General features: G+C 34.5%; 1 protein-coding gene across 4 annotated transcripts in view; it reads left to right on the top strand.

The window, feature by feature from the left end:
* The window catches only part of ERCC8 (ERCC excision repair 8, CSA ubiquitin ligase complex subunit), a 67,108-nt gene that overhangs the window by 15,197 nt on the left and 25,227 nt on the right, over positions 1–26,684 (top strand). For all 4 annotated transcript variants that reach the window (XM_028492922.2, XM_028492923.2, XM_055086582.1 and 1 more), the window contains exons 3-9: positions 3,521–3,622; positions 7,204–7,327; positions 17,449–17,530; positions 18,776–18,844; positions 20,026–20,092; positions 23,328–23,428; positions 25,111–25,235. In XM_028492922.2, coding sequence (XP_028348723.1) covers positions 3,521–3,622; positions 7,204–7,327; positions 17,449–17,530; positions 18,776–18,844; positions 20,026–20,092; positions 23,328–23,428; positions 25,111–25,235 — 670 coding nt within the window. The remainder of the gene's footprint in view (positions 1–3,520; positions 3,623–7,203; positions 7,328–17,448; positions 17,531–18,775; positions 18,845–20,025; positions 20,093–23,327; positions 23,429–25,110; positions 25,236–26,684) is intronic.

Genomic DNA, 26,684 nt, shown 5'->3' with positions numbered 1-26,684 from the left:
TCATTGTTTGCTAAGACTTGTATTTTGCATTAAACCCTTTTGGCAGGAAAGAGAAATAAAAAGCAAAATGAATGTTTAGTGGAAAATTAAATATAGATCTTCTTTTTCTCAGAAAAATCAATTCACGTGTAACTTGTTCAAAATACTTGTTAATATTTACCAACCACTGTGAGAGCTGTAGTGATACCACGGAAAACCAGAATGAAAACTAGAATACATAAATTTTGTAAAGAAGCATTTATTTCCAAAGTTAAGAGTTAATAGAAGAAGTCTATCTGAAAACAACATTCTAACAAGTGCAACTACATAAAGTACATCTGTATATCATCCTGTGAAGCTTGAATTTTCTTTTATGTCTTCTAAATTCTTCTGAGTTAATTCCATGTGTCTTTGGTACCGAGTTTTCTTGTCCACGTAAAAACGTCAAGTCCTGTCTTTTACTGTGTTCACTTTATTAGCAGGGTAATAACCGTAGAGTTAAGTAACATCATTGCCATCAGATACTTCAACTACAAAGTCAGTTAATTACAATAATCAATTTTTTTCACCCAATTAATGTAATCAAAGGAAAGCTTTTGGAAGTCATTCTAGCAAAGATGAAACATCTTATGTTATTGTAAATACAATTTAAATTAAGTCTAAAAGTTCAGCTTTGAAAACAGTTGTTTTTACATTGATAATACATGTAATGCCATGGTGAAAAACAGTATTTCACAAAGTACAAATATGCAGAAAATGTTTTTGGAATTGTTATGGTACACATGAACTCAAAACTGTGTTCAAACAAGCTGCAACATGTTATCAACCAAAATAAAAGCTGTAGTTGTTAAAATTTACAAAGATTTCTCTGTATACACAATGAGTAACTGAACCACAAAATTTTGTAATGAAGCTAACACTGAGTATTAAAAAAAAAAACCCTTCAGCATGGCATTACTTGCTGTCTTTCTTTACTGCCCCATCATCAATCTGATTTAGAACTATTTGAGCAAAGAACTTTAAAGAAGTACTGTTAAACTAACCTAATTGTCCTATAAATTGATATTGAATTTTTCTTAAAACAAGTCTATAAATCAGTGCTTCTTGGACATGCTGCTAGTTCATGAACCCTTTGTATCTGGTTCACAACAAGATGAGGCACTTGTACCAGAATGTGGTACAAGTCACTAAGCACACAGTTTAGATGAGCTATATTTTTTTTTGTAGCAAGACTATCTCAGTGAAGAAAGAAGTGTGTTCATTTCTGACACAAGCTCTTTATGTTAAACTATAAATAACAAAGAAACTAAAGATGGCAAAATAAAAAACCAATGTACAACACTCATAACAAATATAAGTGATCAGATATCTCCACAAACCACAAAATATGGATGAATGGGAGCAAAGCACTGATAACTACAAAATCAGTGTGGTATCAGCATCTATACCAGGGGAGGCAATAAAAACCAGTGGGGCACTAATAGACCTGATAACTCAAAATAACTGACAGTTGAAAGCTCAGCAAGCCAATTTGACTACAACATTGAAACGGGGAAAGGATTGTGTACTCTAGTTGTTCAAGGGATTCACAGTAAGACCCAAAGGAGCTGGAGTACTTTAGGCCCCATCATCTCTCCAGCTAATCACCTAAAGATGTCCTAATGGACAGAACCCTACGTTGAGGAGAAACTCTTTGGAATAGAATCCAAAGTGAGCAGTACAGAGACAATAGAAAGAAACAAGGGAAAAAGATGGATCAGATAAAAATTGGGGAGGTGAATAGAATCAGGAAATCTCTGAAAGTTAGCTGCCATATTTTGAGCATCTTATTTGAAAAAGAGGAGGAGGGGGATGTTCTAGAGATATAAATTTTAAATATTGTTATAAATGAAGCCTCCCTTTTAAAAGTTTAAGAAAATTAATTTTACATAAAAATGAGCAAAAGAATAGGATTAAGATCAAAGCCTGTACAAAATTATTTTAAGAACAAAGAGAATAAATAGAATAATGTTCCTTTAGACAGTGTAGTTGTGCCAGAAAGTTATACCCACAAAATAGATGAGAACTCTACCTAATATTTTAAAACTAGCTGAAAGTCATTTCTGTTTTTTATTTTCTTTATTTTTTTGGCTGAACCACATGGCATGTGGGATCTTAGTTCCCCGATCAGGGATCAAACCTGTGCCTCCTGCAGTGGAAGCACAGAGTCTTAACCACTGGACTTCCAGGGATGTCCCTAAAAGTCATTTTTAAAAGATACAGTGTATGAAAGAGTAACATAAGTAGGAATTAGAAAAACTGAAAAATGAGATGATCAAACTCAAGGAAAAATTAGAAAAGAAAGTTTCAGAAATGAAGACTAAAGCATAAGGAGCACAAGCAAATAAAATATAAGAGGAAACATTTAAAAATCAAAAAGAAATGGAGAAAGGAAAAGTATTTGAGATACAGATGTATGTAGAAGATAGGCAAAGAAGATCTAACATACATATAATAGGAGTTTCCAGAGAAGAAACCCAAAGGAAGAGAATGGAATAAAGAACAAAACTATATTCCAAAAAAAAAAAAAACTATATTCCAAGGAAACATTCCTAGAATGAATAAAATCTGAAGCTACATATAAGAGAAAGAGAATCATATTGTAACCAGACTTTGAACTTTATGCTCAAAGAAATGAAGTTTCTTTTATAAGAGGTTCAAGGAAATAAAATGTGAGTCAAGGATTTTATATCCAGCCAGACTAATTTTCAAGTACAAAAGGACTAATTATTAGTAACATACAAGAATTCAGGGAGTATTGTTCTCATTAGGCCTTTCTTAAGAATCTACCAGAGAATAAAATCAGAACAAGAATGAATAGAGACAGCACCAGAATTGATGGTGAGCAGTAATATTAACAAATAGCAATACTTTATATAGATGCATATTTACATATATAGATATATAAATTAAATTCACAAATCTATGTGTTTTCCCTATTAGATTGTAAACTGGGGAGTCAGGAATCATGCCTGTCTTGTTCATAGTTGAATTGGCATAACGCCTAGCAATATGCCTAGCGTATTGCAGAAGCTCAAAATTGAATGAGTTGAGTAAATGCATTCATAACGGAGAGAAGAAATCTAACACTTATGGATCCCCTATTTTTTGCCAGGCAGTATAAAAAGCCCAGGGTCAGATAGCTAGCATCAGTAATAACTTGTCTGTCTGATTCCATTTATAACTAGGCCATTTAAAATGACTTTGTAATATTTCACTTCCTTAAATAAGAAGTATCTTTTGCCATCTTGTTTCTACTGTCCTTGCTTTTTGGAATCATGAAGGTAAATTTTAACTGATCACAGATTGAATCTTTCTATACTCATTCTTCCACAAATATTAGATTAAAAATTTTAGTTTATCTCAGTCTATACTAATGAAGATTTACTCTGTATTTATGGGCATAATAAATTTGAGTTTGTAGATCAGTAATTTTCAGAAATACTTGGTCATAAATGAACTATATAAAATGATAAATTAATGTGAATTTTTTTCTTATTAGCATGTTATCAGGTGGTTCAGATGGTGTGATTGTGCTTTATGATCTTGAGAACTCCAGCAGGCAACCTTATTACACATGTAAAGCAGTGTGTTCCGTTGGCAGGTGTGTATTAAAAATGTAATTCATGAATTTATAAACATTTGAGTATTTTTTGCATCAAATGTAAAACATGAAAAAACTTTTGATTATGTTCTTTTTGTTCTCCACCTACATAGCACACCTCAGTAACTAATTTTAGTTTTTAGACTACTTAGCATAAGACTCATTTGAGTCTTTCCAGCTAAATATAAACACAAATTAGATTTTTCAGCTATCATTAATAGAACAAAAAGATTAACAGCTAGAAGCCATAAATGTACTAACAATCACACACACACACACACACACACACACACACACACACACACACACACCACACACCCCTTTCTTACCTCTCTATTTACTCAAAGCTGCCTAACTTAACATACTTCTCTTTGTCTTGAATTTTTTTTTTACTATTTACTGGCTTTCCAATCTTGTGAGAATTATTTTTAAGTTTTTAATAAAGTGTTTTGTGATTTTGTTTTAATTTGTTAATAATCATCACTTAATTCTTTTTCATTTCCTGTATTTGATCTGATTTTGAGGAGACCTTGAATTAACAGAGAGAATAGGTGTCGAAAAAATGTTTTCAAGAGGGAAAACTTCATGAACATTCATATCAGCAACCACTCTGTATTAAAGCTGTTCCCAAAGCACTAGATAGATGCATAAGTTCATGGAATATTTGTGAGGAGATTTACGAATGTTTCTTGACTCTGGTGCTTCGCTTTGGAAATACAAATTTAAGGAAACTATTTCTCTGAGCCTCTGACAAAACTATTTTGTCTTAGAGATAATTATACTTGCCCTATTATTCTTGTAAGTTTTCCTGTAAGACTTAAATGAAATACTGTCTTTTAAAAAGCATATTAAAAATTGTAAAGCCACCATATAAATAGGAAGCAATATAATTATAGGTACACTTGGTACAAAACAAGATACCACTTCAAGTACTCTGGAACTTGGTTCCTAAGAGGCTTACACCATATTATATTCTCTCCACTCCCACCAAACAAACAAACAAAAAATCTAAATTCTAAAGTGTAAGACAGTCATTAATTAGTTTAATTCATCTTTGTCTTATTTTATCTTAGCTATCATTTTAACATTGTTAAAATAATATTTTTATATATACCACCTGCTATGTAATGTTATTCCATGAGTGGCTATGATTTGCTTTTCTGGTGTGTGATGTCAAGTAAATGCTTAGGACATCAATCTTACTTTATTATGACTTTCTTCTTAGATTCAAATTCTTAACTTCAAAACCATGACTTTGGTAAATGGGCATATAGTAAGCATCTTTACAAAATGAGTTAAAGTAGCATTTTACATTCAAAGACTTTATAATCTAACTTTAAAAAATAATTTCAGTAAAAGTTGTTACTAAGTTAATGTGGCTTAGACTGTTTTCTGATATTTATTTTTACTTTACTTAATGTGTTTGTTCTGAGTACCAAAAAGATTCCTGTACCCTAATTTGTATTAAATGTGAATGAGAATGACAGATCATACATAGTAGGAGAATAATATAATATTTTGTCCTATTTTTAAATCTAAAATATAAATGAGCTTTTATTTGTGATCACTACATTAAACTGGAAAATGTGTAGATTCTTAGGAACAAATAGAAATCAGTTCTGTTTATCTTAAGCAGAAATTTACTGGAAAGAAATTTAATATCTCACATAATGGCAGGAAGGTGGAAGAATCAAATGTAGAAAATGAGCAGAAAAGCAAGAGAAACTAGGACAAGAGAGCACAGTCAATGTCACACCACAGGAACAATTTAGTTTGGGTTCTGCTACATGTCACAAACACAGATTCTCAACTCCACAGCTATGAATAATTGCTAACTATCCTTGGTTTGCATTACTAGCTGGAGTTTTAGAGTCCCAGGCAGGATTGATGAAGCCCAGGACACATGTTCATGCCCCCACTGCCAAGGGCAAGGGAAAGAGAATATCTGGAGCCCCTTGCTTTATGTAACAAGAGGCAAGGCCCTGCCTTTCAACAGAACAAAGGGAATTTCCCCCAAAAAGGAAGTTTGGATGTTCAGCCAAGCAAAGGGCGCAGTCCACCCATTTGGCTGTCCAATATCAGTATATATCTTTCTTCCCATACCTACCCTTCCTTTGAAAAAAAAAGTTTCAGCCTGACCTAATGCAAGTATCCATTATTTGACAAAAAAGTGTAATTATCCCCTTCCCCAAAGAGCTATGACCCTAAGTCTGTTTATTTACCACATCCATCTCCAGTTCAGGATAATGTCTATTTTTCCACTGGTTTTATGTGATCTTATATCAGGATTGTGCAACCTGTGGGCTCAATTGTATAGTTAATCTATATAAAATAATGGAGGTAAGAAAAAGAAGAAAGAAAGAGGAAATTAATTAAAATATATACGTATATACATGACATAGAAAGTAAGGAAATATGAATAGGTACTACAGTCCTTTTTTGCAGCTGTCTCAAGGCCAGCTTGAGGTCTTCAGGTAGCACCACATGTGTCAAGGCCCTTTATTCTGTATTGTGATCCAGACCTTCACCTTAAGGAATCAGAACTCATGATGGTCCTATCTGCATTGGGTTGCAGTAGTCTTCTGTTTACTTTTATCTTATTGAAAATTTCTAACATACATGAAAATAGAGAGTAGTATAATGAACTGTGTACCCATCACCCAGCTTCAACAGCTATCAGTCATAACCAGTCTTGTTTCATCTTTACCCCAACCTACCCACCTACTCTGAGGATTATTTTGAAGCAAATCTCAGAAGGATATCATTTCATTCATAATTATTTGTATCTCTAAAAGGTAAAAGGTGTTTTATAAGCATAACCCCACTACCGCTATCTCACATCTACAATAATTCCTGATATTAAGTATACAGTTGGTGTTCAAATGTCCCCCCATTGTCTCTTAAGTGTTCCTAAATAGCCAGTGTCTTTCAATTAAGATTCAGTAAAGGACACATACTGTGTTGATCACTGGTTCAGAGCATATACTGCATCCTTCAGGATAGCACATCATCATCACAAGGTGCTATATTGTAACTGATGTCATAACTGAGTCTTCCAACAGATCATGATTCTACGGGTGATGTGTTACATAAGAGTAGTGAATCTCATGGGCATCTACCAGTTGCATTCTTGTATAAGTAAGGTTCTTAATCAGAAGCAATACTGTGTGGGACACCACGGAAGTATGTGAGGCAACAATTCTAAGAATGATGGTGTTGATAAAATGATGGCCAGGAAAAGCAAATCCAAAACCAGAATAGATATCTCTTCCAGTAAGGAAAAATCACTGTCTCCATGAAGTGGTCCAGTGTAGCTGGCTGATCCCTCCAGGATATAGTATTGAAATCAGAAGTCTCTCATTTTATGAGCCTTAGTAGGAAGCAGGCCTCCACATCATACTGTGAAAGCTTAAAGCTAGAGATGCCTAGATAGTCTCTTTCTCTAGACAGCTAAGACATGGCATGTGATCTAGGTTTGGCCATTCATATCATCATTCCTGAGACTGCTACTCATGAATATAGTATCAGTTTTGAAACTCAAATAAATCAGTTATCTCTAAATTTTGATTACTGTTTCATAGAAGCCATCCTGATGTTCACAAATATAGTGTGGAGACTGTACAGTGGTATCCTCATGACACTGGCATGTTCACATCAAGCTCATTTGATAAAACTCTGAAAGTATGGGATACAAATACATTACAAGTAAGTACATTAAAAACTTTTCCAAGTTGCTCTGTACGATAAATGAGAACTTAATCCTAAACCATTTTAGTGTGATTATTTGCTAAGATGTCATATATGTTAGATGTGAAATTAGTATAGTAGTTAAGGAGAGCTAGAGTGCTTGAGTTCATATGTTGGTTCTGCTGCTGACTGTGTGATATTTGTCTGAACCTCTCTATTTATCTGTAAAGGGGGTAATGATTGTACCTTATAGAATGGTTGTGAGGATTAAATAGGTCAATATATGTAAAGTACCTGGAACAGTGCCTAGCATATAGTAAGTGCTCAAAAACCATTAGCTATTATTATTATTTGCTTTATTATTCAAAAACTACTATGGTCTAGTGGTGTAGGGAAGAAAATTGGATTTATCTCCTATTGGCCAAAAGACTTAAAGGAAAAGAAAGCTATTAATATAGCTTAGTAAAGGTAGACAGTAGATAATAGTTTTTATATTTGATCAAATTTATATTTCTTTCTCATGCTAATTTTTCCCCTGAGCTCTAGTCCCATATGTCTCCACCTGTCTTCAGAACCTCTCTTACTTAAATGTAGTGTCATCTTCTCAAACTTAACATGTTCCAAACTGAAGTGAACATGATGGCTCCTCACATCCATTTAGTCCTCAAATCTTAGCAATTCTTCCTTCAAACTCTCAGATTTCCCTTTTCTATTTCCCTCACCATCACTGTACATCTAGACTACTCCTAAAAACTCCTAACTGTTTCTCTGCATTATTTTTCTTCCACATTTCCACAGCAAGTTTACCCCAGAATTAATCAGAATCAAGCAGTTTCATCCTGTCTCAACACAAAACCTCTAGTGACTCCACTGTCTAAATTCAGCCTGGCATTCTAAGTTCTCCATAACCTCACTTCCCACTTTCTCAACCTTAGCTTCTACCTCTTTTCAACCTAAATGATGTACTGCCACTAAATTGATCTCCTTTTGCCTTCTGAACACATGTTATGTGTTATGTTCCCTGCCTCAGGTCCCCTTCCCTATGAAACTTCTCCCTTCTCTTATTCATCTTATAACTGGAAGTTTATACTCTTTAACCAACATCTTTCTATTTATCCCACCCCCCAGCCCCGGTAATCACCACTTTATTCACTGTTTCTATCAGTTTGGCTTTTTAAGATTCCACATGTAAGTGATATTATACAGTATTTGTCCTTGTCTGCCCGACCTCACTTAATATAATGCCCTCAAGGTTTATCCATGTTGTCACAAATGACAGGATTTCATTCTTTCTCATGGCTGAATAATATTCCTGTGTGTGTGTATGTGTGTGTGTGTTATCTTCTTTATCCCTTTGTGTGTTGATGAACACTTAGGTTGTTTCCATGACTTGGCTATTATAAATAATACTGCAAAAAACATGAGGGTGCAGCTATCTCTTTGAGAGAGACAGTGATTTTATTTCCTTCAGATATATACACAGAAGTGGGATTGCTGGATCATATGGTTCTATTTTAACTTTTTTGAGGAACCCCATATTGTGTTTCATGATGGCTGCACCAATTTACATTCCCACTACCAGTCACAAGGGTTTCCTTTTCTCCATATCCCCACCAACACTTAACCTCTTTTTGATAATAGACATTTTAACAGATATGAGGTGATATCTCATTGTGGATTTGATTTGCATTTTCCTGATGATTAGTGATATTGAACACCTTTTCATGTTCATTTTGGCCATTCTTATATTTTGGGAAAAATGTCTATTCATGTCCTCTGCCCATTTGTTATTTGGATTGTTTGGGTTTTTTGCTACTGAGTTATATGAATTCTTTATATATTTTGGATATTAACCCTTTATCATGATTTTCAAATATATTCTCCCATTCTTTAGGTTGCTTTTTCATACTGTTTATGGTTTCCTTTGCTGTGCAGAAGGTTCTTAATTTGCTGTAGTTCCATTTGTTTATTTTTGCTTTTGTTGCCTTTCATTTTGGTATCAAATCCAAACAGTCTTCACCAAGACCACTGTCAATGTTTTCTTCTAGGAGTTTTATGGTTTCAGGTCTTATGTTCAAGATTTTAGTCCATTCTGAGTTAATTTACATGCATGGTGTAAGATAGTGGTCCAGTTTCATTCTTTTGCATATGGTTGTTCAGTTTTCCCAGCATCATTTATTGAAGAGACTATTCTTTCCCCATTGTATATTCTTAGTTCCTTTGTCGTAAATTAATTGACCATATATGCCTGGCTTTATTTCTGGACTGTCTTTTCTGGTCCATTGATCTGTGTGTCTGTTTTTATGCCAGTACCATAATGTTTTGATTACTATAGCTTTGTAATGCAGTAGTCCCCCCTTATCCACGTGGGATACATTCCAAGACCCCCATTGGGTGCCTGAAACCACAGATACTATCAAATTACCATGGTTATAGTATATACCAACCCTGTATATACTATATTTTTTCCTATACTCATGTGTGGGTAGCATATATGATATGGATACACAGAACAGAGGGATGATTCACATCCAGGTGGGACAAGCAAGCTTTCATCATGCTCCTCAGAACAGTGTATTATTTAAAACTTATGAATTATTTACTTCTGTAATTTTCCATTTAATATTTTCAGACCACAGTTGACCTCAGATAACTGAAACCGAGGAAAGTGAAATATAGATAAGAAGGGGACTGCTGTATAGTCTGAAATCAGGAAATGTGATGCCTCCAGCTTTGTTCTTCTTTCTCAAGATTGTTTTAGCAATTCGGGGTCTTTTGTGGTTCCATACAAATTTTCAGATTATTCTTTCCTATTTCTATGAAAAATGCCATTGAGAATTTGGTAGAGATTGCACTGAATTTATAGATTGTTTTGGGTGCTGTGGACATATTAACAGTTAATTCTTTCAATCCACTGGTATGGAATATCTTTTCATTTATTTGTGTCTTCAGCTTCTTTCATCAGTGTCTTATAGTTTTCAGTGTACACCTTTTACCTCCCTAGTTAAATTTATTTCTAGGTATTTTATTCTTTATGCTGCAGTTGTAAATGAGATTGTTTTCTTAATTTCTCCTTCTGATAGTTCATCATTAGTGTATAGAAATGCAACTGATTTTTTTTAACATTTTGAATCCTGCAACTTTACTGAATTTGTTTATTCTGACAGTTTTTTGGTGAAGTCTTTAAGGTTTTCTATGTATAATATCATTTCATCTGCAGATAGAGACAGGTTTACTTCTTCCATTCCAGTTTGGATGCCTGTTATTTCTTTTTCTTGCTTAATTGCTCTGCCCAGGACTTCCAGCACTGTGTTGAATAAAAGTGGCAAGGGTGGGCATCCTTCTCTTCTCCCTGATCTTAGAGGAAAAGCTTTCAGCTTTTAACTGTTGAGTATGATGTTAGCTATGAGCTTGTCATATATGGCCTTTATTATGTTGAGGTACATTCTCTCTATACCCAGTTTATTGAGGAAAATATTTAATACTTCTTAATATAAGTCAATACCCATTCGTGATTTTTTTAAAATTCCTAACATAGTAGGAATTAAAGGGAAATTCCTTAAACTGGCATTTACAGATTACATGATTACGAACATGGAAAATCCAAAGGAAACTTTAGCCAAATTATAATATAAGAAAATTCAGCAAAATTGCTGAATATAAGGTCAGTTGTAACTGAATTCCAGGCACAAAGAATTATAAAATGAAATTTCAAGAGTAATATAGTTTATAATTGCAGCACAAGTCATCATATACCTAGTAAGAAATTGAAAAGTGTACAGGACCACTCAACACTACACAGAAAACTATAGAATATTATTGAGCGAAATTAAGACCTAAATAAATGGTGGGATATGTCACATTCACACTCTCGCCACTTTTATTCAACATAGTTTTGGAAGTCCTAGGCATGGCAATCAGAGAAGAAAAAGAAATAGAAGGAATCCAAATTGGAAAAGAAGAAGTAAAACTGTCACTGTTTGCAGATGACATGATACTATACATAGAAAATCCTAAAGACACCACCAGAAAACTACTAGAGCTCATCAATGAATTCCAGTAAAGTTGCCAGAAACAAAATTAATGTACAGAAACCTGTTGCATTTCTGTACACTAACAATGGATTTTCGGAAAGAGTAATTAAGGAACAGTTCCATTTATAATTGCATCAAAAATTAAAATACCTGGGAATAAACCTACTTAAGTTAAAGAACTGTACTCAGAAAACTATAAGACACTGATGAAAGAAATTGGAGAACACACAGATGGAAATATATACCGTGTATATGGATTGGAAGAATTATCATTGTTAAAATGAACATACAACCAAAAGCAATCTACAGATTCATTGCAATCCCTGTCAAAATACCGAGGGCATTTTTCACAGAACTAGAACAAATAATTTTAAAATTTGTATCAAAACGCGAAAGACCCTGAATAGCCAAAACAATCTTCAGAAAGAACAGAACTAGACGAATCACGCTCGCTGACTTCAGACTATACTACAAAGCTACAGTAATCAAAACAGTATGGTACTGGCATAAAAACAGATACGTAGATCAGTGGAACAGAATGGAGAGCCCAGAAATAAACCCATGCACTTATGGTCAATTAATCTACGACAAAGGAGGCAAGAGTATACAATGCAGGAAAGACAGTCTTGGCAATTCCCTAGTGATCCAGTGATTAGGACTCTGCACTCTCATTGCCGAGGGCCCAAGTTCAATTCCTGCTCAGGGAACTAAGATCACACAAGCCCTGTGGCATGGCCAAAAAACAAAAAGGAAAGAAAGGAGAGTCTCTTCAATAACTGGTGCTGGGAAAACTGGACAGCCGCATGTAAAGGAATGAAATTAAAACATTCTCTAACACCATATACAAAAATAAACTCAAAATGGATCAAAGACCTTAACATAAGGCTGGAAACCATTAAACTAAAAGAAAGCACAGGCAGCACATTCTCGACATAAATCATACCAATTTATTTTTTTACATCTATCTCCTAAAGCAAAGCAATAAGAGCAAATATAAACAAATGGGACTTAATTAAACTTAAAGCTTTTGCACAGCAAAGAAAGCCATAAACAAAACAAAAAGACAAACTACAGAATGGGAGAAAATATTTGCAAATGATATAACTGATAAGGGGTTAATATTCACATATATAGACAATTCATACACCTGAACATCAAAAAAACAAGCCTGATTAAAAGATGGTTAGAAGACCTGAATAGACATTTTTCCAAAGAAGACATACAGCTGGCCAACAGGCACATGAAAAGATGCTCAACATTATTAATCATCAGAGAAATGCAAATTAAAACCACAATGAGATATCACCTCACACCTGTCAGAATGGTTATCATCAAAAAGACCACAAATAACAAATGTTGGTGAGGATGTGGAGAAAAGAGAACCCTTGGATGCTGTTGGTGGGAATGTAAATTGGTGCAGCCACTGAGGAAAACATTATGGAGGTTTCTCAAAAAACTGAAAATAGAACTACCATATGACCCAACAGTTCCACTCCTGGGTATTTATCTGAAAAAAACAAAAGCACTAATTCAGAATGATATTTGTATCCCAATGTTCATAGCAGCATTATTTATAATTGCCAAGATGTGGAAGCAACTCAACAGATCAGATGAATGGATAATGGAGATGCAGTGTATACAATGGAATACTACTCAGTCATAAAAAAGAATGAAATTTTGCCATTTGCATCAAATGCATGGACATGGAGGGTATTATACTAAGTGAAATAAGTCATACAGAGAAAGACAAGCACTGTATGATATCACTTACACGTGGAATCTCAAAAGTACAACAAGCTAGTGAATATAACAAAAAAGAAATAGACTCACAGTTATAGAGAACAAACTAATTGTTGCCACAGTGAGGAGAGGGAAAGAGGGAGGGGCAAGATAGGCATAGGGGATTAAGAGGTACAAACTACTATGTATAAAATAAGGTACAAGGATACATGTTACAACACAGGAAATATGACGAATATTTTATAATAACCATAAGTGGAATATAGCCTTTAAAAACTGTGAATCACTTTGTTATTGTATATCAACTATACCTCAATTCTAAAAAGAAGAAAGAAAATAATTAGAAGGCTTAATATTGTAAAGATAATGATTTTACCCAGTATGATGTATAGAATCAATGCATTTCTGATCAAAATCTTTGCAGAATTCTTTTGTGGAAATTGACTAGGTAATTCTAATGTATAATATATATGGAAATGCAGAAGGACAAGGTGCTCTTGAAGAAGAATGAAGCTTGAAGACTTCACTACCTGTAACCAAGACTTTACCATAAATTATTTACACTAATCGAGGCAGTATGATATTGGTACAAGTGAAAACAAACACACACAGGGGAACAGGATAGAGAATCAAGAAACACACCCTTAGCTGTATAATGATTTGGTTTATGATAAAAATAACACTGCAGTGAATTGGGGAAAAGATAACCTTTTCCATAAATGGTGCTGGATGAACTAGGTATCCATATTTAAAAACTAGTTTTGACCCTTACCTCACACCAGACACAAAAGTCAATTTCAGGTGGATTACAAGTATAAATGTGAAAGATAAAATGATACAGCTTAAAGATGAAAAAAGAAAATGTGTTTGTGGCCTATGACAGTTAGACACAAAAACTACAAACCAAAAAGGCAGAGTTAGATAAATTGAGCTACATTAGAATTAAGAATCTCTAGTCATCAAAAAACACTATTACAAAAGTGTAAAGGTGGGCTTCCCTGGTGGCGCAGTGGTTGAGAGTCCGCCTGCCAATGCAGGGGACACGGGTTCGTGCCCCGGTCTGGGAAGATCCCACATGCCGCGGAGCGGCTGGGTCCATGAGCCATGGCCACTGAGCCTTCGCATCCGGAGCCTGTGCTCCGCAACAGGAGAGGCCACAACAGTGAGAGGTCCGCGTACAGCAAAAAAAAAAAAGTGTAAAGGTAAGCCATGGAATGGGAGATGATATATGTGACATATGCATATGTTTGAAAAAGGACTGATGTACAGGTTATATAATCAACAAAAATCAAAACAGTCCTATAGAAAAATAGGCAAAACACTTGAATAGGCACTTCAAGAAAGGATATCCAAATAGCCAATAAATAAAAGTGTTCAACTTTATTAATTGTGCACCTGGATGTGTTATTTAAATACATAATGAGATACCTCTCTGTACCCTCCAGAATGGCCAAACTTAAAAGAGGTTGATGATAACAGTTACATATGTTGCTGATGAGATCACAGATTGGTACAGATATTTGGTATTGACTGAATCCAAATATGTGCATATCCTCTGACCCAGCAGTTACACTTTTGGGTATATAAATGCATGCATATGTGTACTAAAGGATATTTGTAAGAATGTTCATAGCAGCACTGTTGATGATAACCCAAAACTGGAAACAACTCAAATGTCCATTAACAGCCAAATGAAATCTGGCAAATTTTACAACGGAGTACTCTCCTACAATGACAAGGGAACACTTCTGTATTAACAAAATGTATGAATCTTATACAATATTAGATAGAATAACCAAAAACTAAAGAGTGCCTAATATATAATTCCCTTTATAGGAGGTTCAAAAATAGACAAAACTAATGATGATAGAGGCCTGTATGATGGCTATCTTTCTTGGTGAGATTTGTAAGGGGGGTTCTAAGGAGCCTTCTGGGGTATTTGTAATGTTTGTAATGTTCTGTTTTTAAATACAGGTGGTCATTACTTTGTGAAAATTCACTTTGTGAAAATTAATTGAGCTGTACACTTATGATTTTTGTGTACTTTTCTGTATGTTACACTTTATTTAAAAGTATGGCTTTTAATTAAAATTTTTTAATTAATTAAAAATTAATAAGCCACACATTTACATTTTCTTTCCTTAACATTGACTTCTATTAAAACTCTGACATCTTGGATTTAAATTTTCTTTAAAACATAAATGTTTTGCTAACTTAAAACAGTATTCCATGAGTTCATAATTCTGTTTGAAATAAAGGTATGACAGTATTTTATTGATAATAAATTTGAAAGCATTCAGTAAGAAACAATTGTGCATCTGCTATGTATAAAGAAAAATAAGGAAGGCAAGATTCTGTCCTTTTCTCCATCCTCTACTCCCATCATTAGTTTTTCCTATTAATGTATATATTAGGTACTTTTCATAACTTCATCTCAGTTTTCCATGAACATGTTTTAATAGCTTGAGCATTTGATGTGGCTTAGAGGAATGTCTTCTCTAGAGTCTTCTCTATTTAACTTTAAGGTGTAGAGCCAAGTGGAGATAATCCAGGAATTGAGCTATACCTAGGTGGAATTCAGGAGTGTGGTCTAAACTGAAAATATAGATTTGTGAGTCACTAGGAGATAGGTGGCAGTTGAAAGGAGGAGTGCACAGAACTAAACCTTGAGGAAGATTAATAGGACAGGAGAAGGAACAACAAAGCCCGCAGAAGACAAGGCCTTTAAAGAAAGGCCTAGCCAGAGAGAATAAGAGGGAAATCAGGAGTATGTGATACAATGGAAGCCAGTGGAAGAGATTGTCTTAATGAAGGTAGAATAGTCAGCTGTGTTGAATGCTACTGACAGATTAGGTAAGATAAAGACTACATTTGGTGATAGAAGGTTATCAGTGGTATTGGCAGGGTGGTGAGAGCGGGAGTAGTGGAGATAAAAAATAAGTTTGCAGTGAGTTGAGAAATACATCAGAGATAAGAAATTAGAGACAGTCAAAATTTGGATTTAAAGGGGGAGGAAGAAGATTAATTAGGAGGAATTTGGGTGAAAAGGATTTTGTTTTTTTTTGTCTTGGGGAGGGGAGTGCTGTTACAATGAAAGAGACTTGAACATGTTTTAGTGCTGATGGGAACGAGCCAGTAGGGAGAGAGCAGTTATACATACTCGGGAGATAGACGCAATAATGTATAGGGTGAGATTTCTGACAGTGCTGAAAGTGATCTGAACACAGGTGGGGAAATTAACTTTAAATAAGAGGAAGGATCATTTTTTTCATGATAACAGGAATGAAGAAGGAAAAAAGATAAGCGGAAGCAAATGTGTTTATAAGTTTGTTGTTAAGACAATAAGGAAATTCTCATTGAATGGCTCCTACTTTCTCTTTGGAATGAAAGATCAGATCACCTGTAGTGATGAAGTGGTGATTTTTGTGGAGAGTGGAGAAGGTTTGAAATAGCTGCAAATATTGTAGACAACGCTATTGAAATTGTAGGACTGGCAGTCAGTACTAAAGCCCAGTTAAGATGAATGATCTTTTATAGTGATACTAGTCTTCTCTATTATAAGATTTTCTTCACCTGGATAGGGCAGAGGTCAACTAACTGCATCCCATAGGCCAAGTCTAGGTTCTGGGCCAAGGCTTCTCATGGACTCTTTTTGTAAAAAAAAAAAAAAAAAAAAAAAAAATGTTACTGTAACACAGACATGCTCATTTATTGTCTATGGCCACTTTGACACTACAGTGACAGAAATGAGTAGTTGGTTCTCAAAGCCTACAATCTGACCCTTTACAGAAGAAGTTTGCTGAACTCTGGTGTAGTTAAACCTGGATATAGGTACACGGAAGGCAGACATTTGGAGTCAGGTTGAGGTCTTGACAAATGCAATGATAACATCAAAGATATTGGCAGTTGAAGTATTGAAACTTGGAATCCAAGCTGAAGAAGGAAAAGAAGTGAAGAAAGGAACTGATAGGACTTCTGGGCTTTATTGAGGTGTGTTGTAGGTAACTGGGCTGGGGGGAGCTGAAATGATATAAAATTTGGTCATATATAACTGAAATAGGTGATTTCAAAGGAGAAGCAGTTCTAGGTGATGAGAGTGTCCTGGGTGTGGTAGCTGAGGTTGTATGGCACTGAGAGGCAGAGTACTGGCTAGATCATCTGTGTAGATGCTGAAGTCCCTCAGAATGGAGCGAAGGGAAGATGGTGAACCAAGTGGTTGTCTTGTCTTGATCTCTGGGATTTATTAGAGAAAAATAAATAAATTGCTAACAGTCAACTAAAAAATTGCTAAGTAAATAGAAAATTTGTTGCTTTTGTGATTATAATTAGAACTTATACTTATTTTAAATGTCTTTTGATTATCAGATTGCAGATGTATTTAATTTTGAAGAAACAGTTTATAGTCATCATATGTCTCCAGTTGCCACCAAGCACTGTTTGGTAGCAGGTTTGTACATATGTTGTTTTTTAACATATTGAAAACTTTCTCCCATTGAATATCTAGTTAGTTTTGATATAAACATTTTAACCCTGATGAAGATCACAATTCTTTTAAAAAAAAGTGTGTATTACTCTTTGTATTCAGTTTAACGGATATTGTACAAGTTAGGCACTGTGCTAGGTTTCAAAGTGGCTAGGATTCAAAGATTAAGAAAGCACATTTCTGTTCCCTTAAGAGTTACTTTTTTTAAAATTTTTAACATCTTTATTGGAGTATAATTGCTTTACAATGGTGTGTTAGTTTCTTCTTTATAACAAAGTGAATCAGCTATACATATATCCCAATATCTCCTCCCTCTTGCATCTCCCTCCCACCCTCCCTATCCCACCCTTCTAGGTGGTCACAAAGCACGGAGCTGATCTCCCTGTGCTATGCGGCTGCTTCCCACTAGCTATCTATTTTACATTTGGTAGTGTATATAAGTCCATGCCACTCTCTCACTTCGTCCCAGCTTACCCTTCCCATCCCCATGTCCTCAAGTCCATTCTCTACATCTGTGTCTTTATTCCTGTCCTGCCCTTACGTTCTTCAGAACCTTTTCTTTTTTTTAGATTCCATATATATGTGTTAACATACGGTATTTGTTTCTCTCTTTCTGACGAACATTGTGGTACATGAAAGAGTTACTTTTAAACCACCAAAGTTTCAAAGATTTTACGTGAACAAAATTTGGCAGCTTTTTCATTTTGACACAGTAAAACAAGGAAATGATTTCCTTTTCTCTAGAATGTGTGATTCAAATTAAACATCCATTTTTATGAAAGCACCTGCAACAAAAATTTTCATGTGTGAAGAAGAAAAAATGTTTTTCTGGTATCGGGTATCAGGTCCCTGTGATATTATTTCTGTGGCACTTCATGAATCTCCTCACCCCCAGACATCAGTCAGAGTTTGGGCACTAACTTGTTTTTGAGGTCCACTCAGTCTGTGTCCAGAGTTTTTGTGAATCTGTTACTAGTGATTGTTAATGATATACTATATCATTAACATGGAAAAGCTAAGCTATTAAAATAAAATGAATTTTTCTAGTTATAAACATTAATAACTAAAGTATATTATTAGCATACATTTTTATATTTCTGCAGGGATACAGTGAATATGTCATGATTCATATAGTAGTTTCTTGTTTCCTTTTGGTGATGATTTATAGTAAAATTATCTTAAACTATTTTTTTTGTTTTGTTTTTACAGTTGGTACTAGAGGGCCCAAAGTACAACTTTGTGACTTAAAGTCTGGATCCTGTTCCCACATTCTACAGGGTATTTGAAACAACTACTTTGAGTAAACCATTCAACAAAATGAAACATTATTAACAATGTATTCTTTATAAGTGACATGACTGATGTATTTTGTGCTAGTTGTTAGAAGTCAGGGAAATAAAGATCCTTTTGTGCATTATTGTTATGAAACTAAACTATTGAGGAGACATTTTTATGTACAGTAGCCACAGGGGAAGCTCAAAGAATATAGAAAGTCTAACTCAAAACCTTGTGTTATTTCTACGTTGAAAAAAATGAACTACTTATGAAACTTACATCAGTGCATTTGTCTCCATGAGCATTTTTTAATATTGTTCTGGCTGAGTAAACATTCTAATATTTAGGTGCTTCTTTTCTCAATAAAAATATTTTAGAAAAAGGTATTGAAATAATACTTTGGTAAAGTTTTACTAGCTTAAATTATTTTTGCTACTTTTTTATTAGTATTAGATCATCTAATTCTAAACAATGAAAAAATGGGATGTAATTCAGATATACTATTTTTATTCATCTCTGAGAAACACATAGTAAATAGATCAGGAAAACTTGGTGAGATGGATAACATTTGTTTTACATTATCATGAATTTCTATGAATATAAGCTAGGTAGATGAAAATATATGATTTGAATAGTTTAGTTAGGTAGAAGTGAATTAAAATGCTGAAATCACTTATCCTATGAACTTATCACTTGTGCTTTCTAGATAAAAATTTTTATATAAATGCCTTTTACAATTATGAATTAAAATAATTTTTTTCTGTTATAACTTTCTGAAAACTTAGAGATCATTTTTATTCTTTAGAATGTTTATCTTGTATGGTGGTTTGTTGCAGGGATTTTGTTGTAGAGATAAGTAAGTAAGCTTGAGCTATATCACTTATTAATGGATAGACTTGCTAGGCTAACACCTGTATTTAAAAAGACAAACTCACTTGCTCTGAATGTTTTTTCCAAAGCAAACCCAGACCTTTTATAATAAAATAGCATTGTGAGAAATGCCCCATAGACTTCACATTAATATTTAAATATAGATTATTATAAATGTGAAAAAATCATGATTGTATCAATTTATTTTTAAGATTTAGTCTATGTTTTCTTCATAATCTGACAAAATTAATTGCACTGTATCTTTTGATTTTTTTCAAATATTTTGCAAGTCATTTTATACGGTTGTTTTGCAGGTCACAGACAAGAAATATTGGCAGTTTCCTGGTCACCGCGTTATGAGTATATCTTGGCAACTGCAAGGTAAAATGCAAATTATTTGGTTTTGATAACAATAATAATTAATGATAAGCATTTTGGAAAGACTGTTTTTATGTTAGATGCATATTTAGTTGTTAAATAGGTCCTGGAAAATAAGATAATTGAGTTACAGATTTTAATTCGTATAACCAAAAGAAATCTTCCTTTGCATCATAATCTTAATCCTGACTATCTACCTTGAAGGTGCTCACTTTGTAAAACAGAGAAAACAACAGAATCTATGTAGCAATGCAAATCTACTAGTACTAACCATGAAACAACTGTTTTGTGTCATTTTTGCTTACAAAAGTATTAACACAGTCAATTTAAGAATAGTAGCATTTTAATTCATTTTGCTTAACCCAAAATTATTTTGAATCTGATTCAGCACATTCATCCATTCATTGATTCAGTTTACTAACATTTAATGACTCCTATCATGTGCCAAGCATTGTGCTAGGGACACAGAGGTAACACAGGCATAGTCCTTTCAGGAAGCTAATAGTCTAATGAGGGGGTATAGTCAGAAAAATCAGTGATTTCAGAACATCCTGAAAAATGCTTTAATAGAGATATGTCTCTGGTAGGTATAATATGGGAAAAAAGAACAAGAGCACTTAACGCTTTTTCTTTCTTTTTTTTTTTTTTAAATTGGGGTATAGTTGTTTTACAGTGTTGTGTTAAAAGCACTTAACTCTTGAGGATCAAGGGGGTTGAGGGTTTTGTTTGCTGGAAGGAAGGGTCTTACATATTTAAATGCTGACGGAAAAGTATCGCTAGAGAGAAATTAGTGAAGATAAGAAATGAAGGGGTGACTTCCCCAGTGGCGCAATGGTTAAGAATCTGCCTGCCAATGCAGGGGACACAGGTTTGAGCCCTGATTTGGGAAGATCCCACATGCTGCAGAGCAACTAAGCCCATGCACCACAGCTACTGAGCCTGCACTCTAGAGCCCATGAGGCACAACTCCTGAAGCCCGCACACCACAACTACAGAAACCCGCGCACGCTAGGGCCCACATGCCGCAACTGCTGAGCCTGCATGCTGCAACTACTGAAGCCCACGTACCTAGAGCCTGTGCTCCACACCAAGAGAAGCCACCACAATGAGAAGCCCACGCACCATAACGAAGAGTAGACCCTGCTCGCCGCAACTCGAGAAAGCCCGCGTGCAGCAGAAAAGACCCAATGCAGCCATAGATAAATAAATAAACAAATAAATAGATAAATTTATTTTTTTTTTAAAAGGAAGAAATGGAGGGAATAATTGGTACATCAGGACCTTGACTAGACAAGAGAGGGTAATATCAAGGGTCCCAATAGAAGGGGACACTGATTTGACACATGAAGGGCATCATGAGACTAAATGGAAGGAGGAGAAAGGCGTGAATACAATTAAATTTGTGACTTTGGCAGAGAAGCTTAAGAAATGCGAACCCAGTGACCTCTGTTGTTTTTTAGTGAGTAAAAATTGATGTCATCTATTGAAAATACTGGAATGGGATGCAGTTTTCAGGGAAGGTAGTTAAAGATTTGGAATAACAGTTTTAATGAATGGAAGAGGGAGCTGATTAAGGGCACATAGGATTGCTGGTCAGTATTTTGTGCTCTATCGAAGGTGTAGCCCACAGCTGTACTAAGCCACAGAAATCAAAACATTGAATGACACAGACTTAATAATTGTCTAAAAATTGTTCAAGTCACAGGTATAAGGAAGGAAGTAAAATCACCAAAAGGCTTATAGGAAGGTTCAAGGACCTAATGCGGTAGAAGCATGAGTGTTGATAAGAAAATTTAAAAACTGAAGGGACAGGAAGTAGTAATCAAATTTTAATATAGACATTTTAATAAAACTTTTTGCAGAAGAATTATTACAAAAACTACTTTTATTAGTCTTATAAAGAAATGTGTCTCGATATTTGTAAAGCAGCCAGCCCTCCCTCTCTGTCACAGTTTATTCCCCAAAGAAGCTTCTGTTAATAGTTTGCAGAATGTGACATTGAAATTTATGATTTCTGAAGTAGAACAAAGTCTAGAATGTAGCCATAGGAAGGCTGGCCAAAGAAGTGTGAAGGTGAGGAGCTAGGCACTGCTTGTGGGTCCATGCTAGAGTGGATTTACATTGTTTGTTTCTAATTTGGTTTTCCTCAAATCAAGAGGGAAACTAAGAGGCTTTCAATTCTCAGAGTACCCCAGGAATTTGAATCAGTACCAGAATGGACCTAGTAATCAATGTTAGGAGTCAGTTATGTCCATATCTAATCTGTTTCAGAAGAGACTTAAGTCCTCAGACTCCTCCCATTTCAGACCTATTCCCCAGCTGGAAAGAAAGAAAACCAAATTGAGAATGGGAAATGCTAACTTTTTGCCGACTCTTCTAATTGGCTACGTTTGATGGTGATCTGTGAAAATAATCAAAGTTATGGGAAGAGATAAACCCTGTATAGATATTTTTTAAAGGTTTATAAATGAGAAATAAGCTTATAAAATGCAGCGTAATACTCTTTCTAATTAAAATGACCTGGATAAACCCAACAGGTTAGAATATTATTGAGGGCTTTGTGAGGATATGATAGCATCAGCCGAACTGATTTATATTTTCTTTAGTAGTAGTTTAGAAGCTGAAATTGATATGTGATCATGGTTTTACCTTTTTTCGTTTCACTTGAAATAAAATGAAAATAAGTGTCGAATTTCTAGGAGACATTAAATTTATTTCTTGTATATCTGACAAAGATTGATTTGAGTACAGGAAACCAAATAAGAATATTTTGTCCTTATGATTCACCTTATTCTTCATTTTTTTCATATAAAAAGAAAAACCGTATTCCTACCAAATGGATTCTTAAGCAAAGTGAAATTAGTTCACTGCTTGATTATCTAGGCAACATTTGAATAACAAACAGTAGAACAGATATAGTAACAATTTGCCAAGGAACAAAGCTCTAAGCCTGTCTAGTCTTTGGAGAGGAAGATGCTCACGTCATTAAAAACAACAGAAAAAACAGCAGAATTCCGTCCTTGTGATTTACTTTTTTTTTTTCTATTTTTTCACTTCTTTGTGCTACTATTGACTATTGAATATTTGCTGGAAAGGCAAAAGTACAACCATCCAAATGTACAAATATATTTGTGCTAATATACTGAGACCTCTGTATGCCATAATACTGGAAAGGTGGGTGAGGAGTACAGTCATTATCCTAGCTATATACGTTAATGTAACATTTATGTCTTCTCAGTGCTGACAGTAGAACAAAATTATGGGATGTGAGGAGAGCATCAGGATGTTTGATTACTCTTGATCAGCATAATGGGAAAAAGTCACAAGCAGTTGAATCAGGTAATGAAAAACACATTAATATAGAAATATGGCATTGATAGTATTTTTATATTGAAATGTTTGAATTGAAACCAAATAATAAATGTATGTTGACAAATTGTAGATTTTATGTTTTTTTTAAAAAGGCATTCACAACAAATTAGTTTCTAAATTTACATCAACTAAATTATGGTTGTCTTTCTTTTTTTTTTCTTTTTTACTGAGGATTCCAGTGAGCTTTTATTTATTTTTTCTTTTTTAAAATTTTTTTAAAATTTTTAACATCTTTATTGGAGTATAATTGCTTTACAATGGTGTGTTAGTTTCTTCTTTATAACAAAGTGAATCAGCTATACATATATCCCCATATCTCCTCCCTCTTGCATCTCCCTCTCACCCTCCCTACTCCACCCCTCTAGGTGGTCACAAAGCACTGAGCTGATCTCCCTGTGCTGTGCGGCTGCTTCCCACAAGCTATCTATTTTACATTTGGTAGTATATATAAGTTATGGTTGTCTTTCTTTAAGATACAAGTAAGGGGACTTCCCTGGTAGTCCAGTGGGTAAGAGTCTGTGCTCGCAATGCGGGGGGCCCAGGTTTGATCCCTGGTCAGGGAACTAGATCCCACATGCTGTGTAGCTTGCGGCTTTTAAAACAAAAAAAAAAAAGAAAGAAAGAAAGAAAGAAACTAAAAGATACAAGTAAGTGTGGCATTTCTGCCCGTGAATTTTTGAATGTAGAAACTTTTCTGGATTAACTTTTTATTTTATTTTTTTTCCTCACATGAGGCCAACTAATACAAATTCAGTGCCATTTAGGAAGTTACAATAAATTAAAGAAATGGTAATATTTTGTGTCCATTTTATCACAAAATTTGCAAGTTGTGTTTAATTTGAGTCCACTGCAATCCAGGTGACAAAGTACCTCGATTGCATTTTTATAATAGAATTTAATTTCCGTGTGGGTTAAAATTCTGATTCAGAATTAAGTTTGGACCAGAAATACATTAGGTTGAACTATATAAAACCTATGATTATTTTAATAATTTTTTTTTTTTTTTTTTTTTTTTTTTTTTATGGCTCATGGGCCCAGCCACTCCACAGCTTGTGGGATCTTCCCGGACTGGGGCATGAACCCATGTCCCCTGCATTGGCAGGTGGACTCTCAACCAGTGCACCACCAGGGAAGCCCCTTAATAATCTTTTAAATTAAATTAATCAGGTTATTGAGAATTATGCTTTCTCAAACCTGTTCATTTTGAAAGTAATATAAATTTTGATTGAGACTAGAACACTTCTTTAAGTGGCAAATACTAGTATTCTTGATTTTTAATAGTCCATGGAATGATTTTTAGATTGAAAATGGAAATAGTATATAAGAAGTTTAATTTTCAATTTAAAATTTTAGTGGTAGGTTTATGCAGTTAATTGAGTTTGATAGCACAGCTTACTCTCTGAAGAAAAATTATATTTGGCAGGATTTTCTCCCTTTGCTTTTCCTATTTTCCTCTGCTTTTATGGTTCTAATTTAAATAGCTTATGTTCAAGTAATCCAAAGGGATGATTAATTTTAAATATAATCAACTTATATTTAGATAATTCAGATAGTTTTCCTTTAATATGTTTAAGTAACTATATCATCAAGCATTAAGTGTGTGTTGAATTTATAAGAACAGATAAACTGAATTGTGTTTTTCATTGCAGCAAACACTGCTCATAATGGGAAAGTTAATGGCTTATGTTTTACAAGTGATGGGCTTCACCTCCTCACTGTTGGTACAGATAATCGAATGAGGCTCTGGAATAGTTCCAATGGAGAAAACACACTAGTAAGACATTTTAATTTTAAGTACCTTGAATGTTTTGGATCTACATTAAAGAAATGAATCTATGACTTAACACTTGGTGTTTTTCTGTAGATTTGACTTTGTTTCTTGCCTCTGAATCACAGCTTTCTTTATGTAATATTTTTCCATTATGTGAACTAGTAATTCTCAACTCAGGACAACCCGCCCCACCTCACCCCACCACATTCTCCCCACTTAGTGGAGAATCATTGCTCTACTGAGCCACTGTGTATAATGGGAGCGTGCCATCTCTCTCAAGTATATTGTAGAAGAATAAAAGATTGAGAACAACTGATATAAATTAAAGCTATAAAGTTAGTCAAATTTTATACTATATCTGACTTTTAAACAAAATCCAAAACAAGGGACTTCCCTGGTGGCGCAGTGGTTAAGAATCCACCTGCCAATGTAGGGGACACGGGTTCGATCCCTGGTCCGGGAAGATCCCACATGCCATGGAGTAACTAAGCCCGTGCACCACAACTACTGAGCCTGCGCTCTAGAGTCCACGCGCCACAACTACTGAGGCTGCATGCTGCAACTACTGAAGCCTGCGTGCCTAGAGCCCATGCTTCGCAACAAGAGAAGCCACCACAGTGAGAAGCCCACGCACCACAACAAAGAGTAGCCCCCGCTCAGCGCAACTAAGAAAGCCCGCATGCAGCAACGAAGACCCAACGCAGCCATCAATCAATCAATAATCAATCAATCAATCAATATCCAAAATGAATGTTATAGTACCAAAACATACAGTAATTGGAATAGATGTATTCTAAAAGTGCTAGATTCTTTTTTTTTTAATTGAAGTATAGTTGATTTACAGTATTGTGTTACTTTCAGGTGTACAGCAAAGTGACTCAGTTATACATATGTATATGTGTATATCTTTTTTTTTCGATTCTTTTCCTTTATAGGTTATTACAAGATACTGAATATTGTTTCCTGGCTATACAGTAAATCCTTGTTGTTTATATATTTTATATATGGTAATGAGTATTTGTTAATACCATACAGCTAATTTATCCCCTCACCTTCCCTTTAGGTAACCATGAGTTTGTTTTCTATGTCTGTGAGTCTGTTTCTGTTTTGTAAATAAGTTCATTTGTACTAGTTTTTAGATTCTGCCTATAAATGATATCATATTTGTCTTTGACTCACTTCACTTAGTATGATAATCTCTAGGTCCATCCATGTTGCTGCAAATGGCATTATTTCATTCTTTTTTATGGCTAATATTCCATTGTATATATATATATTACATCTTCTTTATCCATTCATCTGTCAGTGGACTTTAGGTTGCTTCTGTATCTTGGCTATTGTAAATAGTGCCACCATGAACATTGGGTTGCATATTTCTTTTCTTTTTTTTAATTCTTTTTATTTTTTTTTTATTTTTTTTATTTTTTTATTTTATTTTATTTTTTTTTTGTG

The sequence above is a fragment of the Physeter macrocephalus genome, chromosome 8, assembly GCF_002837175.3.
Source record: "Physeter macrocephalus isolate SW-GA chromosome 8, ASM283717v5, whole genome shotgun sequence".
NCBI classification, from domain to species: Eukaryota; Metazoa; Chordata; class Mammalia; order Artiodactyla; family Physeteridae; genus Physeter; species Physeter macrocephalus.
The sequence above is the reverse complement of the archived record's forward strand: the minus strand, read 5'-3'. Positions and strand labels throughout refer to the sequence as shown.